Source organism: Podarcis gaigeae (genome assembly GCF_964106915.1).
Source record: "Podarcis gaigeae genome assembly, chromosome: 1".
Lineage (NCBI taxonomy): Eukaryota > Metazoa > Chordata > Lepidosauria > Squamata > Lacertidae > Podarcis > Podarcis gaigeae.
Window position 1 is genome coordinate 95,169,897 of NC_139678.1, and position 15,137 is coordinate 95,185,033.

Sequence of the window (15,137 nt, forward strand, 5' to 3'; positions counted from 1 at the left end):
AGAAGCATTCACTGACAGATCACGATAATCACGCAAAGCTTCAGTACTGCCGGTGTGGCTTCCCATGGCTTTTTAAATCCCATGACATTTCACAGAATGTTCCTCTAATTACTACAGAAACATTAAATGAAATGCCACAGACAGTTGTCATATATTTCTGTCAGTACAAATGTATAAAGTACAATAAATGTGCACTTTAAAATCTACAATCTCAAGATCAATAGCATGGTATATAGGAGCAACATATCAGGCGGTGGGGAAACACACTGAAAATACAAATCCAGCACATACATTTCAAAGTCAAGTCGGCACATTCCCCAACAGACCTTGGCTGAGTCTAGACTTGCAGCAGAATGAAGTGGGTTCTTTAAACTACTGGTGGGCAATAGCACTTTTGATAGTGACCTCATACAAAGCAAAAACAAAACAACCCTCCACATATGGCCCCATGGCCTCCCCTCTCCAAGTCTGCTCTGGAGGGTAGAGTGGACTCCCAGAACAGTGCATGTGGGGAGGACAGGGGAGATTTGTGCTACATTTTTAATGTAAGAAAGCAATAAAAAAATGTGATCTCCAACTAGTAATATATCATTTCATCATACTACCACACACTGCACCCTACCTTCTCATTCTGCTGAATGTGTAGACCAGGTCTCTGTTTTTTCCAAGTAAGTACAACCAGTGCTTTTTTCTGGGGCTACTCAAGGCTGCACCCTACTACTGCCACCTTCACCCCCCCACACACACATGTTAAAAGTGTGGCACTTACTGTAACAACTTCAATGAAAGTACCAGCACCTTTTTTTCAAACCAAACCAAACCAAACCAAAAAAAAAGCACTGAGTACAATGTCCTGAGATCCTCAAAATGGTTCCAAATGCTTCATTCACTGGCTTCTTTGGAAGTGCTCTTTCATGAAACAGCAAAGGAATCTTTAGTCATTCACCAGCTTTCTTGCCAAATCAAATCACCACATCAACCTGCTGGGAACATGCTTTTCATCATTTCAGAGGACAGAGCTATGCATCATTTGTGTTCTGTGATTACGACTTTTGTTAATACCTACAAATCAGTGACTAAAATCAGAATATATTTGGAGTAGCGTGCAACTCAAGGCATCGTACGTCGCTTCATAAGACATTTAAGCAATGGTATAATTAATTACAGACTTGTGCAATTATGAACTTGAAATTGTGAAAGAAACTTACCTGAACATTAAACATGGCAATATGATGGAATTCACCACGACCACCTTGCTTAACAGGAACTGTCATAAAGAATTTATTGCCATCTTTAGAAAAAACTGGCTCCTCATTCTATAAAAATGAAATAGAATCAGAATTCTGAAATTTTCTGTTAAGCGCTATGCTTGCCCAAGGGATCATATTACACCAATCCTGTAGTAGCTGCACAAGTTACCAATTTACCTCCAGGCACAACTGATAGTATTGGTGGCTCCCTTTAAAGTCCTAAATGGTTTAAGTCCAAAATAACCTATGGGCCCCCACCTACCATTCATCTTGCTAACTACCTAAGATGAGAAATAGGGAGGAATACTCCTAAGGTGGAATCACATCACTATGCATGTGAAAAGCCATGTGATTCTTGCCTGGTATATTAAATTGTATTAATTAAGATCAGACAGCTGTATACACCTGACACTGCTCCTATGCACCTGTTCCAGAATATCTGCTTGAAATGCCATCCCAATACCCTTGCGAGTTCAGTGTACTTCCAGAATTTGTAATACTTCTGCAGTTAATCCAATGCTTAAAAACCATTTTGTTTGCTTCTCTTAAATTAACCTATAATTCATTTTCAGATTAATGGATTGACATAGTCTAGTTTAAAATGCGGACATTTACCAGCATTTTATTAACAGCCAAAGTATTAATGATATGTTATTAATTGCTTTGAATGGAAAATGTGTAAGTACCTGTTTAGAAAGCCACACTTCAGATGTAAACTCATATTTCTAAAAAGAAATATATATAAAGTTATAAAATACATATACAAAATCTTGCTAATTGAAAATCATTGCATTTTGCATTTTCCTCTGTTACCTATTTAAAATGCCACACAAACAGGAATAGCAGCAGGTTGCACTTTGAACCACATAGTTCCTATAACACAGGCAATTAAGATGGCCTTTTTTAGAGAGAGCGCGCATGCAATTTCTTTGTTGAAACACTGCCTTTTGATTTATTTCCAGGCATCAAAGTGCTGCTGCTGACCTTTGTTTAGGATGTTGAAGAACCACTTTTCCCTGCTGGAGTCTGCTTGTCAATTGGGCTAATCTTTGGAAGCTCTCCTGTGTGTCTCAACATCCCCATAAATATGCTTATTTGAGAGTGAGGGAGGACTCTTTTTTTGGTAGCTGCACCTAGGCTTTCAAACCAGATTCCAAGGGTAACCCATGTTGTCTCCTCAGCAGTGACCTTTCAAAAGCACCCCCTTTTTTAGAAGGGGTTTTGGCTGTAAACTGCTGGAATTGGTATTAACTGTAAATATTTGAATTTTTTAAAATTGATGCATTACGTTATTATATCCTGCTGCTGTTTTAATGTTAGGTTGTAAAGTATAATTAAAAATTTTACATGTTTCTGGCTAATTTATGTTTTTATTTTCTTTTGGAAGGTGCTTTGAGCTCTTCGGAAAAAAGACAGGATACAAATATTTTAAAATAAATAAAGTAGTATCCTAAAGAAGATTAAATTAGCTACTGACCCCTCTCAGGTGCTAAGACTGGCAGGAGGGCTTTCTTTGTTGTCTCTCTGTCTCTCTCTGTCTCATTCTCTCTCTCTCTCTCTCTCTCTCACACACACACACACACACACACACACACACACACACACACCTACCCCTGTGTGCAGGGAATAGTGGCCTGGAAGAGGGCTTTCACTGTGGAACCCCCAAATTGCAGAACTCCCTTTTCATAGAGTTGCATCTAGCATCTTCTTTGTATAGCTTTTGCTGTACGATGAAGAAACATCACTTTTTCCTGGCTTTTGACAGTTAAGGGGTTTTGATTTATGGGACCTTCTTTTGCTAATTTTGTACTGTTCTGGCAATAATGGTTTTACTTGCTTTTATAACCGTAACTGTTTTATCTGTTCCTCTAATTGCCTGTTATACCTTATAAACAACTGAATAGGTAAATTAAATAGCATGTACTCTGTACTCAGCTCTGATCTAACTCCTGGAAAGCTTTGGATTGGTCACCACTAATTTGAGTAGGAAGGCTTTTAAAACCTATGTCATTTGTTTGGGAGTGAACGTGTATTTTGATAGCTAGCATTTCAATGTTAGTATATCGGAAGCATACAAACAACGAACAATACACCTATATACAGTGTCTTTGTAACATAGCTCTGTCACACAATATCAAATAATGTTTGGTTTGATTTGATTAATTATTTCAGCCCATCATAACATAATATTTATTTTATGGTTCTTTTGGTTAACAATTATACATCAAAATGAAATATTTAGATTAGCTAACTGTTCAGTGAAAAAAGTGAGCAAATGCGTGTGCTTGAATAATATTTACAAAAAGTGTGTTATTAGGAAACATTTCTAAAATGCATGTAAACAGTAGTAAGGCTGAAGTTCTAAATCTCCTGCTATTTTTTATGATTCTCAGCCTTACTCTGAGAGTTGAACTCAAACATTTTGCTTAGACATAAATCACACTTATGTCAATAACTCTGATAATGAAGAGTACTCTTGTGGTTACTAACTCTGCTGGAACACAGATTTATCTTTGGCTAAACGGCCAATTATTGCTGCTGCTGTTTGCTAAGTGCTTCCAAAGACCCTACTGAGAATCCAAATGTTTCCTTGGTGTATTGAGTTTTGGCAGGTAGAAATCTGTGTGGAACTCATGCTTCCTCTCCACACACCCAGCAGCCCTCCCTACTAGATTATCATGCCCAACTTTTGAGAGGAAGTAAAAGCATGGCAGCAGGGCAGGTGTTTGTGTGTTTTTCCATTCGGAACAATGTGTTCCACATTATTTCAACCACAAGGTGAATTCTAACTCATGGAAATAAATTGGCCTCTGGCACTGGCAGTAAAACAAGCAAACAAATTAAAAATAAGGACCAAAAGCATGTGCTCTGCATACAGGGACAATAACTGTAAATCTATCCTATGAAAACGATAACAAAAATAAATTGCATACCATGCTACAAGCACCAGTTGTCGTCTCGCACACTGTAAGGATGGACAGGTTCTGAGGTCTGTTTAACCACCGCACGACAGTTTTAGTATTGCTGACCCACTTCACCATCATTATGTAATATTCTCTATGGTAGATAAACATTTAAAAATACAGTGGTTATATTGTCCCCACATAAGCTGTGAAATTATATCCTGCGCACTGAGATAAAGGACACTGATCCATTATTCCACTCAGCATTATACTGGTAACAAACCACATTCCAAGAGCACATTCAGATTCAACATGCAAAACATACATAGCGAAATTATTGCACAGTGACTGTACAGTGCTCCGGTTATGTACTTAATTTGTTCCGGAGGTCTGTTCCTAACCGGAAACTGTTCTTAACCTGAAGCACCATTTTAGCTATTGGGGCCTCCCGCTGCCGCCGCACCACCGGAGCACGATTTCTGTTCTCATCCTGAAGCAAAGTTCTTAACCAGAGGTACTATTTCTAGGTTAGCGGAGTCTGTAACCTGAAGCGTATGTAACCTGAAGCATATGTAACCCGAGGTACCACTGTACTGTATTTTACAAAATTGACATAACAATTGGTTTACTGGTTACCAGCTGTCATGTTGCTCTTAACAACTTAGGTTGCCTTATGTTTTACAGTTTTGCTTTAGGTTTTGTAACAAACAGTAGTGTTTTCAGTGATATGAAGTAGTCAGAAATAATGTAAAATGCCAAGGACATTCTGCAAACACTCTGTGCAAAAAGGGTAGCCGACAAAGCAGCACAGATACTTGCTTCCATGGAAAAAAAGAAAAGAATAATAATAATCCCCAGCACTGTATTGCCAAATAGATTGCCTGCCTGCAAACATTTGTAGCTAAATCGGTTTTATCAGTGGTACAGAAAAATGCTCTCTCCTTCTAAATCCTTGTTAGATTGCCATGATGAAACTGTTACCAAGACCACCTAGTACAATCTGTCACGTCTAGGCAGTTCAGTACATTATTTGTGGCTACTGACAAACAGCTATCACCTATCATACTCTACTAGCTGACTCCTTACCCACCAGACCTTCTATGGGAAATGTGGGCTGTTGAGGAGGCTGCGACACTCAGTGCTAATACTGGGGGCGGGGTTAAGGTAAATGAAGGATACGCATCATTGTAACCATATTAAGTATCACTCCCAATCCACACACCCCAAGATTTCAGGGAATATCTTCACATTTTCTCTCATTTTTACAGGAAATTCCCAATGTTCAGGGGTGATGACTTTTCACCTTTCTCTTCCACATAAAAGTCTCAGAATCAGCACACCCCTAATTTAAGCTACTCTAGGAAGCTGGTTTGCAATTTTCAAGTACTGTACTGAATGAAGCAAAACTCCATTATCTTATACAATGCTACTGAAAAGACAGTGGCTTCAAGAATGCAACTCTAAGCACATTTTAGCAAGAGGATCATAGCATATGGATAACATGACATTAATGTAGATTTGATTAAATGTTCGTTATTGTTTTTACTGAAATATATATACCTATATTTCCAAACTGTAGGAATGATGAATCACACTATGTATAGATATAGGTATAAACACACACACAGAGAGAGAGATATTTCTACAGATGTGCATGCAAAGACTGAGAGATACAGTTCAGAACAACATAGTTGAATGAATGAATTCATAGTTGAATATGCCCTGACATCTGTAGCATTTGGGAATGTTTTACTACCCATTCCATCTGATGCTTAGCTCCTATTTGATTAGCAAGGAACTTTAACAAGTCATCTTTCTATGCATCACATACCATCTCTTTGGGAAAGTATGTTTTAGTGCTTTTCCCCTTTTAATTTGATGATTCAAATTGTTTGTATTAAAATGCATTCTAATACATTTATTAGAATAAAAAACTGTCAGAATCCAGCCTGGGTCATCCAAACCCCAGCAGCACAGAGCAAGACCAAGAAAGAAATCTTAACATACACAGTCATTAGAGTAAGGACTGTTTTCAATGTATATACAATAACACACAATTTCTGTGGAGTGGGGAAAGAAGAGATAGAAATTGGACAATCTCTCTCTCTCTCTCTCTCTCTCTCTCTCTCTCTCACACACACACACAAACACACACCATATATATGAATGGTTTATACTGCTTTAGAGCAGCAATATTCAGTAACCAGAGCATGTTTTCATAGATAAAATGGATTTTCCTAGAAATGTACATGGTCCTCAAGGCTTCTTTAAAGAGAAGGGAAGCATCAATATTCTAGGAATTCTATAAAAACTTTATTGGAATACAAGCCTATGAGTGGGATTACCAGTTTAAAGAGAGTGTCAATTTTGGGCATTAAATATGTGAAGAATTATTTGTGTTTCCAAGTAAGAAAAGAGATGGAACAGAAACTGGCAAGCTGTAACTTAGTAGCTGTAGTCTCCTGATACTGGTTGGCTATGATGTCAAGAGAACCTGAACAGAGGTGGCCATACTCTGTAATGGTCCCTTGAGCAAAATCCTCTTTTTTTGCAGGGGAGGCTCCAAATTGAGTTTGATGATATACCTGTATCCAACTACATACCTTCTGATCGGAGGTGAAATATGATTATGAAGAGAAGACGTTTAATTAAATATGATGTCTGTGTCTTCACTATGTACTATGTAGAAATCATAGATCCGTATTTATATTTAATATTAACTAACATGACAAAGCTATATTAGAATAATAATCTAATTAACACCAGTAACTTTAAATTGGTTCAGTTCAAAATTTAAGGGTATTTGTGAGCTGGGTGTGCCCCTTAGATCCTATGGGCCCCATGCATCTCACACCCATATGCTGTTTATGACAACCACTAAATCTGGACCAAGCTATTATGCAGAAAGGATCATACTTTAGTTCCATTGCATTGTTATGCATTGGTCATTACAAGCCTTATAATAAAGATACAGTCTATTTAAACCCAAGCTGATAGTCCTGCTGTTTTTTCCAGCTACATGTTACTTCCAGAAAACTGCTGCAGGACTGTTATCTTAAACCGAGATTAACTTCAATTTATTTGTGCATGTAGAGAGTCACGGATTGTTAATTTTCAGATAATATAGCTGCTTACCTTGATTTAAAGCCATCTGGTGGCATGAGTTCCAATGTATGTGTTGGTCCATACAGATTGACTACGTATAACTTGACTGTTGGATTCATTTCACCTGCCTTTGAAAAGAATGGATGAATAAGTGTGATATGTATTTGCAGAGACACAGAGAAGAACCACAGCTGTATGTGAAAATGTTAAAAGATGGATAGCATAGCTAACCAATTGTCATTGGATACATACATTAGTTGAATTCATGTGTCTTAACCAAATGTTGAGAATGCCCAACCCTATGATCCCTGCTATGAGGCCATGAATGACTACATACAAGAAAACATATATTCCTGTAGGCCTGGTGGAATGCATTACATATCCAGAGTAAAATGATTTAAAAACATGGATTTTAATCTAAAATGGGGGGAAAGAACAACTATTATTGAAAACATTTACTTTCTGGATGGACTATTCTGACTCCTGTCTTTGTAGTTTGGGGAAGATGTGTACTGCACACACAAAACATTGTAAAAGTGGAGATCAGGCTTTCAAGTTAAGCTGTGTAAAAAGAAAGAAAAACACCTAACCTTAGTTATCACTTGCTTGCAGCCCAAATATGCTGCTGTCATGGTGCTACTTTGGTGTGTTTTTTTAATCTTCTTCGTCGCTGACTGATTCTAGCTAATCAGGAATTATATAGTGACTACATTAACAAGGCATCAGAGAGCCAATCAGGACCACTTCACGACACCACTGAGGGCAAATGAATCTCTCAGATTGTCCTTATTCTGATGGGGGATGGATGTGTCATCACTGCTGCAGAAAGCAAGCATTCTGGCATTCTTTTCTCATTGCATATGTGTTTTCACTGAAATAATTCAAGTCATAGATGGCCAGCTGCATGGCAGAATTTGGACAGAACCTGAATGTGGATGCCATCCATATGCATTTCATTCCTTTCACTGAAATGTCCATTTGAATGTGCGATGCCATCCCAATAATGTTGCACTGAATCAACTACATATGAGATTAGGATGAGGGAATGTTGCCACAAGAGGGATGTGTTCTGTCTTCCCTGACACCCATCACCTTGTAAACACTTTTCACAGGGGTATGTCAAAGTTGCTGAAAAGGATTGGTGCTTTTTGTATGGGATGAAAGCATTTGTAAAAAGTGCCATGGAAACTCTATTTTGGCTCAGCAGCAGTCATAAATATTCCAGTAGTAATGAAGTGGAATACTGTACTGCAATAACAAAGTCCTTTGTCAATATTACCAGATCACTAGCTTCATAATTAATTATGGTGAATTGAAAGCTAACAGAAGTATTAAATAAAGGTAAAGGTTTTATTACCATAATTCTGCATTGCCTGTGATAAATGGAACTAGACTTTCATTTCCTCTTCCCAAAGCTTAATTTTATTGTACAGCTTGTCTTTAATTTTGTTTTCCTTTTGGCACTATAGAATAAGACATTGCTAAAGAAAACTAACAAAGCGATTCTAGAGATTATTTTTCCTGCTACTGAAAAGAAACAGGATATTAACTGATTTATTAAGTAAAAATAGTGTTGCCATTCAGTTGTAGGCACTGTCATATCATTTAACAATTTAATTTAGTTAAATGAAATAATTGTAACTGTCAAACATATCCTATTGCATGATAATATTATTAACTTGTAATGTTTATATTAGTTTTTATTTATGATTTACTAATATTGATAGGTGAATTCAAATATTCACAGCAAAAAAATATCCTTGAAATCTTGCTGATCCAAATGCTTGTAAAAAATACCTAAAACCTCCAGATGTGCATCATATGTAGTTATATTAATATATTAAGTTATTTTGTCCTATACTAAACAAAAGAGCTTTTGTTTTATTCTTTAATCCAGAAAAGAACAAAGCTTTTGTAGCTTTTTGAGAAAACAGTGTGTACAGTAATTTCTGTAAAAACCATGACAACAAAAAATGGCTTCCTTTCCTTTTTGAAATAACTGTTTTGGTAACACTGAACACTATACCTTATGCAAGTAATGAAGATTGTATGTAAAGTTTCCTTACCTTTGGATAAGGGTACTGTTTTCCTCTGGGATACAGGAATCCAGTAAACCGGGGAATAACCATGTTTGGTACCAATGAGTCGTTTATCATAAGAAATGCCAGCCTCTCTCCATCAGGTGACCACCAGTGAGTTATGTGAGAATGAAGGAGCTCCTCTGGGGGAGGGGAGGGAAAATGTTCTTAAAACCCATGAAATTAACAATTGGCATATATAATTCAGATCCCAATCTGAGGGAAGAATCCTAATCCACTGGCTGCCCACAACAGTTTCACCACTTTCTCCACTGTCGTCTAAAGCCTGATTGAAGATTGCTTTATATACACATTTTGCTGCTGTTGACAAACTTCCTACTGTTAAAAGTAAATCAAACAGAGCAAACAGACAATGCTACATTATTTTGTACCAGTTAGGCCATAGCACAGCCAGGAGGCCGTGATTTTGTATATTCAACTAGATTAGTACAGTTTTGAAATCTGTTCTTCAATATCTCAAAAAAAAAAATTTTTTTTACTGCCAAAAGGCTTTTCTTTTCCTTTTTTGTAGATCTCTTTCTCAGAATACTTAGAATTTCTGTGATTGTGGGGTTTCAGCTTACTTTATTCTTTCGAGCTGACCAAGGCGGTGTGTCTGTTTCCTCTCCAGTAAACCTTTCTGCAGTCTCCTTAGCTGCTCACACTTCCTGATCTGAAAACACTCAATTGGAGGAGTAACCTCATGATATCTATACCTAGTCTTCATCTGTGGAAAGCTGGAGAGGCTGCAGAGTGAAGACCACTGGTGGGATGATTTAATGAATGAAAGAAACAGACACCTGAGGATTTCATTGACACTCACTCTCTCTCTCTCTCTCTCTCTCTCTATATATATATATATATAGAAGTGGCTATCTCCTACCATAGTCTTGTGAAAAATATAAATTGAGATGCTGCAGGAAGAAATGTAAAATGCCAACAGCTTTTTAGCTGCCTTGCATGAACCACAATTTCTAATGCTTGTCTTTATAACCACAGATTACTTCCAGGGCACTGTTGGGTCCCTTATTATTCTGCATCCCTATATTTATTTGTATCAGAATAGTTATATGCAACCAAAGTATAATATTTGTGATGCAATGCAAAACTAATAGTCATATTTATAAGTTGAGCATAATCATATACAATTTCTGCAAATATGCCAATGAAAAATAGGTGGAGTAATTTTCAGGGCTGTTATGCAAAATAATGTATGTTCTTGTTTTGTTCTCTTCCCCATACAATAGTTTTCTTCTTGAAACAAGAAAATAAGGATTTTGACAATTTAAATGATCACAAACAAAAGCTTATATATAGGCATCCCTTTGTTATAATGCAGACAATTTTGCAAGAAAATATTAAAAAGAAAAATCAACAGCATTGTCCTATAATGAACAGATTGTTCTCAGAAAAAATGAATGCATGTATGTCCTCTGCATTTCTAATAAAGTTGCATCTGTGCAATTTACCTTCATATAACCAGTCTGCAATTCCATTAAATACAATTCCTTCTTTTCCAGACGATGTTAGTCGCAATGAGCTACTCTTTACATCAGGCTGGTAGTAGATGTTATTTTCAAAAATGTAAATCTAAATTAAGTAAGAGGGGAAAAGGTTTAATGCAGAAGCTAATGAATATTTTCAAGTTCAGTGACAGGGGGAAAAATATGCAGTTTAATAATATTATGTACTATAAAGGATAACTCTTTCTAGTTTTCCACCAGCCATTTCCTTCCATTTACTGCTTTTTATTGTGATGTAGATTCCAGACATTACCAGAATGTGTAAATGGATAGAAGCTGAATAACGCACATTCACATTCACCCTGTTGACCCTCTCACAACTCCAAAATATTCTCATTCATCTACATAGCAAATGTTGTTTTGCTTCATGCTGTTCCTGAGAGGGACCAAGATAGTAGGCTGTATGCTGAAATAGGACTGAAACAGAAGGACATAGCTGATATCCACAAGCTAAAGCTTATTTTGCTATTTCATCGTCTCTATATTCTAGTTTTCTGGAAGTCCTACAACCTGTGTTACGGCCACCCAGCTGTGTCAGCTGTCCTGCTGTCATTGTTGGACCATAAATATTCAATCTATTAGTGGAGCTGAGAGCTGTTAGTACACAGTAGACCTAATGCACTTTACAGTTTAGTTGCTGAATATCCCGCCCCTCTGTGAGCTGGGCCCAGCAAATCCCCTCAGAACCCACCTCATCAGAGCAGCTCCCTCTGCCTCTCCCTCCCTTGCAGCTGGGCCCCAGCTCCAACCACGTCACAGCGGAGTGACCCAGCAGCGAAATGTGTAGCCTCACAAGAAACAGGAAGGCAAGGGAGAATGTGCAGTCATTTCCTAACCTCGCCCCATGATATTCGGGTCAGCTTATATTCGGGTCAGCTTATACTTGATACAGTGGTACCTCGGGTTAAGTACTTAATTCATTCCGGAGGTCCATTCTTAACCTGAAACTGTACTTAACCTGAAGCACCACTTTAGCTAATGGGGCCTTCTGCTGCCGCTGCGCTGTTCTCATCCTGAAGCAAAGTTCTTAACCTGAAGCACTATTTCTGGGTTAGCGGAGTCTGTAACCTGAAGTGTATGTAATCTGAAGCGTATGTAACCTGAGGTAACACTGTATAAGGTATCTTTTACAGTCTCTTACTATTTTACTCTCTTTTGGACTCAAAGTTACTCATTAAAGTTGTCCTTTCCTATGTGCTTGTAAACAGCAGCCACAAACAGCTGTGTTTCCACAGAACTTAATTACTTTTTATAATGTAATTGCATAACAGAAAAGAACATACTAGCGATAGTGTAAAAAACAATGCACTTCTGATACTTTAAAAATACACAGGTATCTATCACTATAATCAGTTTAGGAGAACACAAAATCTTCTCATCTTTACACATAGCAGTATAACCTTCGCTCCTTCAGCTCAAACACTCAGGGCTTCTGGGGCACAGCACTCCCACAGAGAATGTCAAGCAATTTTGGTTTAAAGAAACATGCCCCCTAAAGCTCAAAGCAATACAGTCTTTCCTATCTCACACACACATTTTATACTTTTATTTGAACATTTCTATCAATCTATTGTTCTCTGGCCAATCAGGTCTATACAGCACTCAGTGCATCCAAATCCCAAAGTACAGAATGACCCAATTTCTAAACAAGAGGAATGTATTTAGAAGGACTTTAAATGATTTCAACTTTTTGAATAAATCCATGAGAGGCACTGTTAAATAAATGAGAGGACTGTTAAATCAGTAGTTCTACAAATATTAAATAAAAGAAGTGACAGCATCCAGTTTTAGGAAAGATGTGAAACTCATGTAATAATTAAAATAATGAAAGGCTACATAACCTACAGGCATGAAATGGAAGTGTTGCTTGTTTCTCTAGCCGTCTAAAAATATTACTACGTATATTAGATTGTAGCCCCAAGGTATAAGATTCACAGGTTTAAGACTGAATGTTGTGTAAGCAGACTTCTACCTGTGCCGTGGGACTTCACCTTCCCCTCCTTCCCCACTGTACCCCCAAAATCTGCCCTGGAAGATCTTCCAAAGATGAGAAATCCATTCCACCAATTATGTCCATTCTACTGGTGGGCACTGTTGAACTGCACCCAAAAGTAGTACTGTATGTTATTTATAGGGCTAATGAAGATAATATTCAATATTTATTTTTAATACTAATCTCAGATACCAATCTACTCAATAAAAGAATTGTTTTCTGTTTCTCTACTCCTGTATCATCTTGGAAAAGATGCAAACCATTCATAAACTTTCACTTAAAAGTTCTATTAGCTATGCTATGACTTATCAGATCCACATAAACATGCTATCTGCTGGAGAGAATCTTGCACCCACTTTGCTCCTCCGTGGTCCTTTTAGCATGGACAGCATGCTGCAACAGCTAAGCCAAAGTCTGACTGAACCCTGGATTGTGGGGTTAAGGTCTCTCCTTCCCAAACACAATCATGAGTGGTGGTGGAAGAGTGTGTACTCACTTTGCTCCTCTTTGGGAGCAGGCTAAGAATGGCTGACTCTTGGACCATGCCAGCTGAATTTGCTCCCTTTTGGCTGCTCATCTATTTATATTAGCTGGCTTGAATTGCACTGCCAACCTGCACAACACAAGGAAAAATATGCTACCTGACCAAGAAACTAAAGCCAAAGACTAAGTAGGATTTTTTTTTAAAGTCGCCCTCTGTTATGGGACTACAATTCCCATCATTCCTGACCACTGGTCTTGCTAGCTAGGAATGTTGGAAGTTGTGGTCCAAAAACAGCTGGAGACCCAAGTTTGGGAAACACTGGTCTAATTGATATGATATAGTTTATGATCATGAGATGACTATGCAAAAATGTCACTAATAGGTATAGGAAGTTGTATTATTCAGGTCACAGTGCTCAATCCAATATAAATTTTGTGCATCTTCCAAAGCTTAGATATCTGACTGTCAGCTCACCACTATAGTCGTATATAATATTTAGAAGAATTTCTTGTGTTTTCCTTACCAGCACTTCAAAGTTGTTGTTTGCTATGTTATTAATAAAGCTATGGCCCTTTAACCTCATATGGTTGTCATGTGTGTTCATTCTGGTGTGTGGGTGTGAGAGGGACATCACATCTGTATAGCACTTTCACGGTTTTTAAAGTGTTTCACAAACATTATCAAGTTGTAATTCTTACAACAGCCCTGTAGGGTAAAGCATCAAAACAATGTGAGGTATATATTTCTTTTTCTGTAATTTTTTCACTGTATCAATACTATATTGCAAGTACTGAATGTTCAGTGCAGTCCTATATATTATGATGATATGTAGCATAATTCTGAAACTGCAGTTCTCCTGAAAATAGTTGAAAGAGAAATTGCTTACATGGTATCATTCAAGTGTGTTCTCATAAATTTATTGGTGGCTTTGTGCCTAAAAAGCTTTCCCTGATTTTTGGCATGAAGAAAAGAAATAAATTGAAAAAGGCAAGAGGTGGAACCAGGCTATATTACCTTGCATGAAAATCCTTCTTTTTTTCTTTTTTTAAAAAAACCTTTTCTCCTAACTGTCCCTGTGTGAAGACTAATACCTTTGATTGCAATTTATTTAGTGATTAGTAAATTTGAAATATTTACAAGCTGGGACACAAATACATGCACACACATGCATATTTCCATGTTACATCACAGAGCTCTTATCCTTTGGCAGTCCCATTCATGTACCATTTTGTTATTTAATAAATATATCTTTGGAAATTAGGATTAGAGGGGGCTTAAGAGTTTATCATAATCACATTTTTATGATACTGTGAAGAATTAAGGGCGCAGTCACATTAACATGGTACCTCTGTAAGGAAGCCTCCATGATACTGTATATTTATAGTTTCATAATAAAATGAAATGTTAATCATCCAGCTAAAGTAATTGTCATCTCTATGATGATAAAAACAAAGGTTTCAGGACCCAGTTACTGATTCACATGCCGTTATCTGAACAGACATTAATGGAATTGCTGATTTCATGGTTTGGCAAGCGCTTCTGATACTTCAAGGCAGTGGTTTTCACCCTTTTTGAGTCCAGGGCTCCCTTGACCAGCTATGTTCTTTCTGTGGCTCCCCTGGGAATCCCCACTTATGCAAGGGTTTCATTCTAGACCACTGTTCACATCGCCAGGATGAGAGTAAGTGGGGATCCTCTCTACTCTGTCCCTGCCCCACCCCTTTCTAGTGCCATTTTCAATGTGTGTGTAAGTGGGAGTGTGCGTGCCGATTGTGCACAAGTGAGGATTCCCCTGTACCAG

At 37.6% G+C, this 15,137-nt stretch overlaps 1 protein-coding gene across 3 annotated transcripts in view; it reads right to left on the minus strand.

The window, feature by feature from the left end:
- DPP10 (dipeptidyl peptidase like 10) overlaps window positions 1–15,137 on the minus strand; it is a 575,768-nt gene that overhangs the window by 39,407 nt on the left and 521,224 nt on the right. For all 3 annotated transcript variants that reach the window (XM_083707328.1, XM_083707327.1, XM_083707329.1), the window contains 6 exons: window positions 10,806–10,926; window positions 9,325–9,479; window positions 7,289–7,386; window positions 4,184–4,307; window positions 1,937–1,975; window positions 1,209–1,316 (listed from right to left, as the gene is read on the minus strand). In XM_083707328.1, the coding sequence (XP_083563454.1) occupies window positions 1,209–1,316; window positions 1,937–1,975; window positions 4,184–4,307; window positions 7,289–7,386; window positions 9,325–9,479; window positions 10,806–10,926 (645 nt within the window). The remainder of the gene's footprint in view (window positions 1–1,208; window positions 1,317–1,936; window positions 1,976–4,183; window positions 4,308–7,288; window positions 7,387–9,324; window positions 9,480–10,805; window positions 10,927–15,137) is intronic.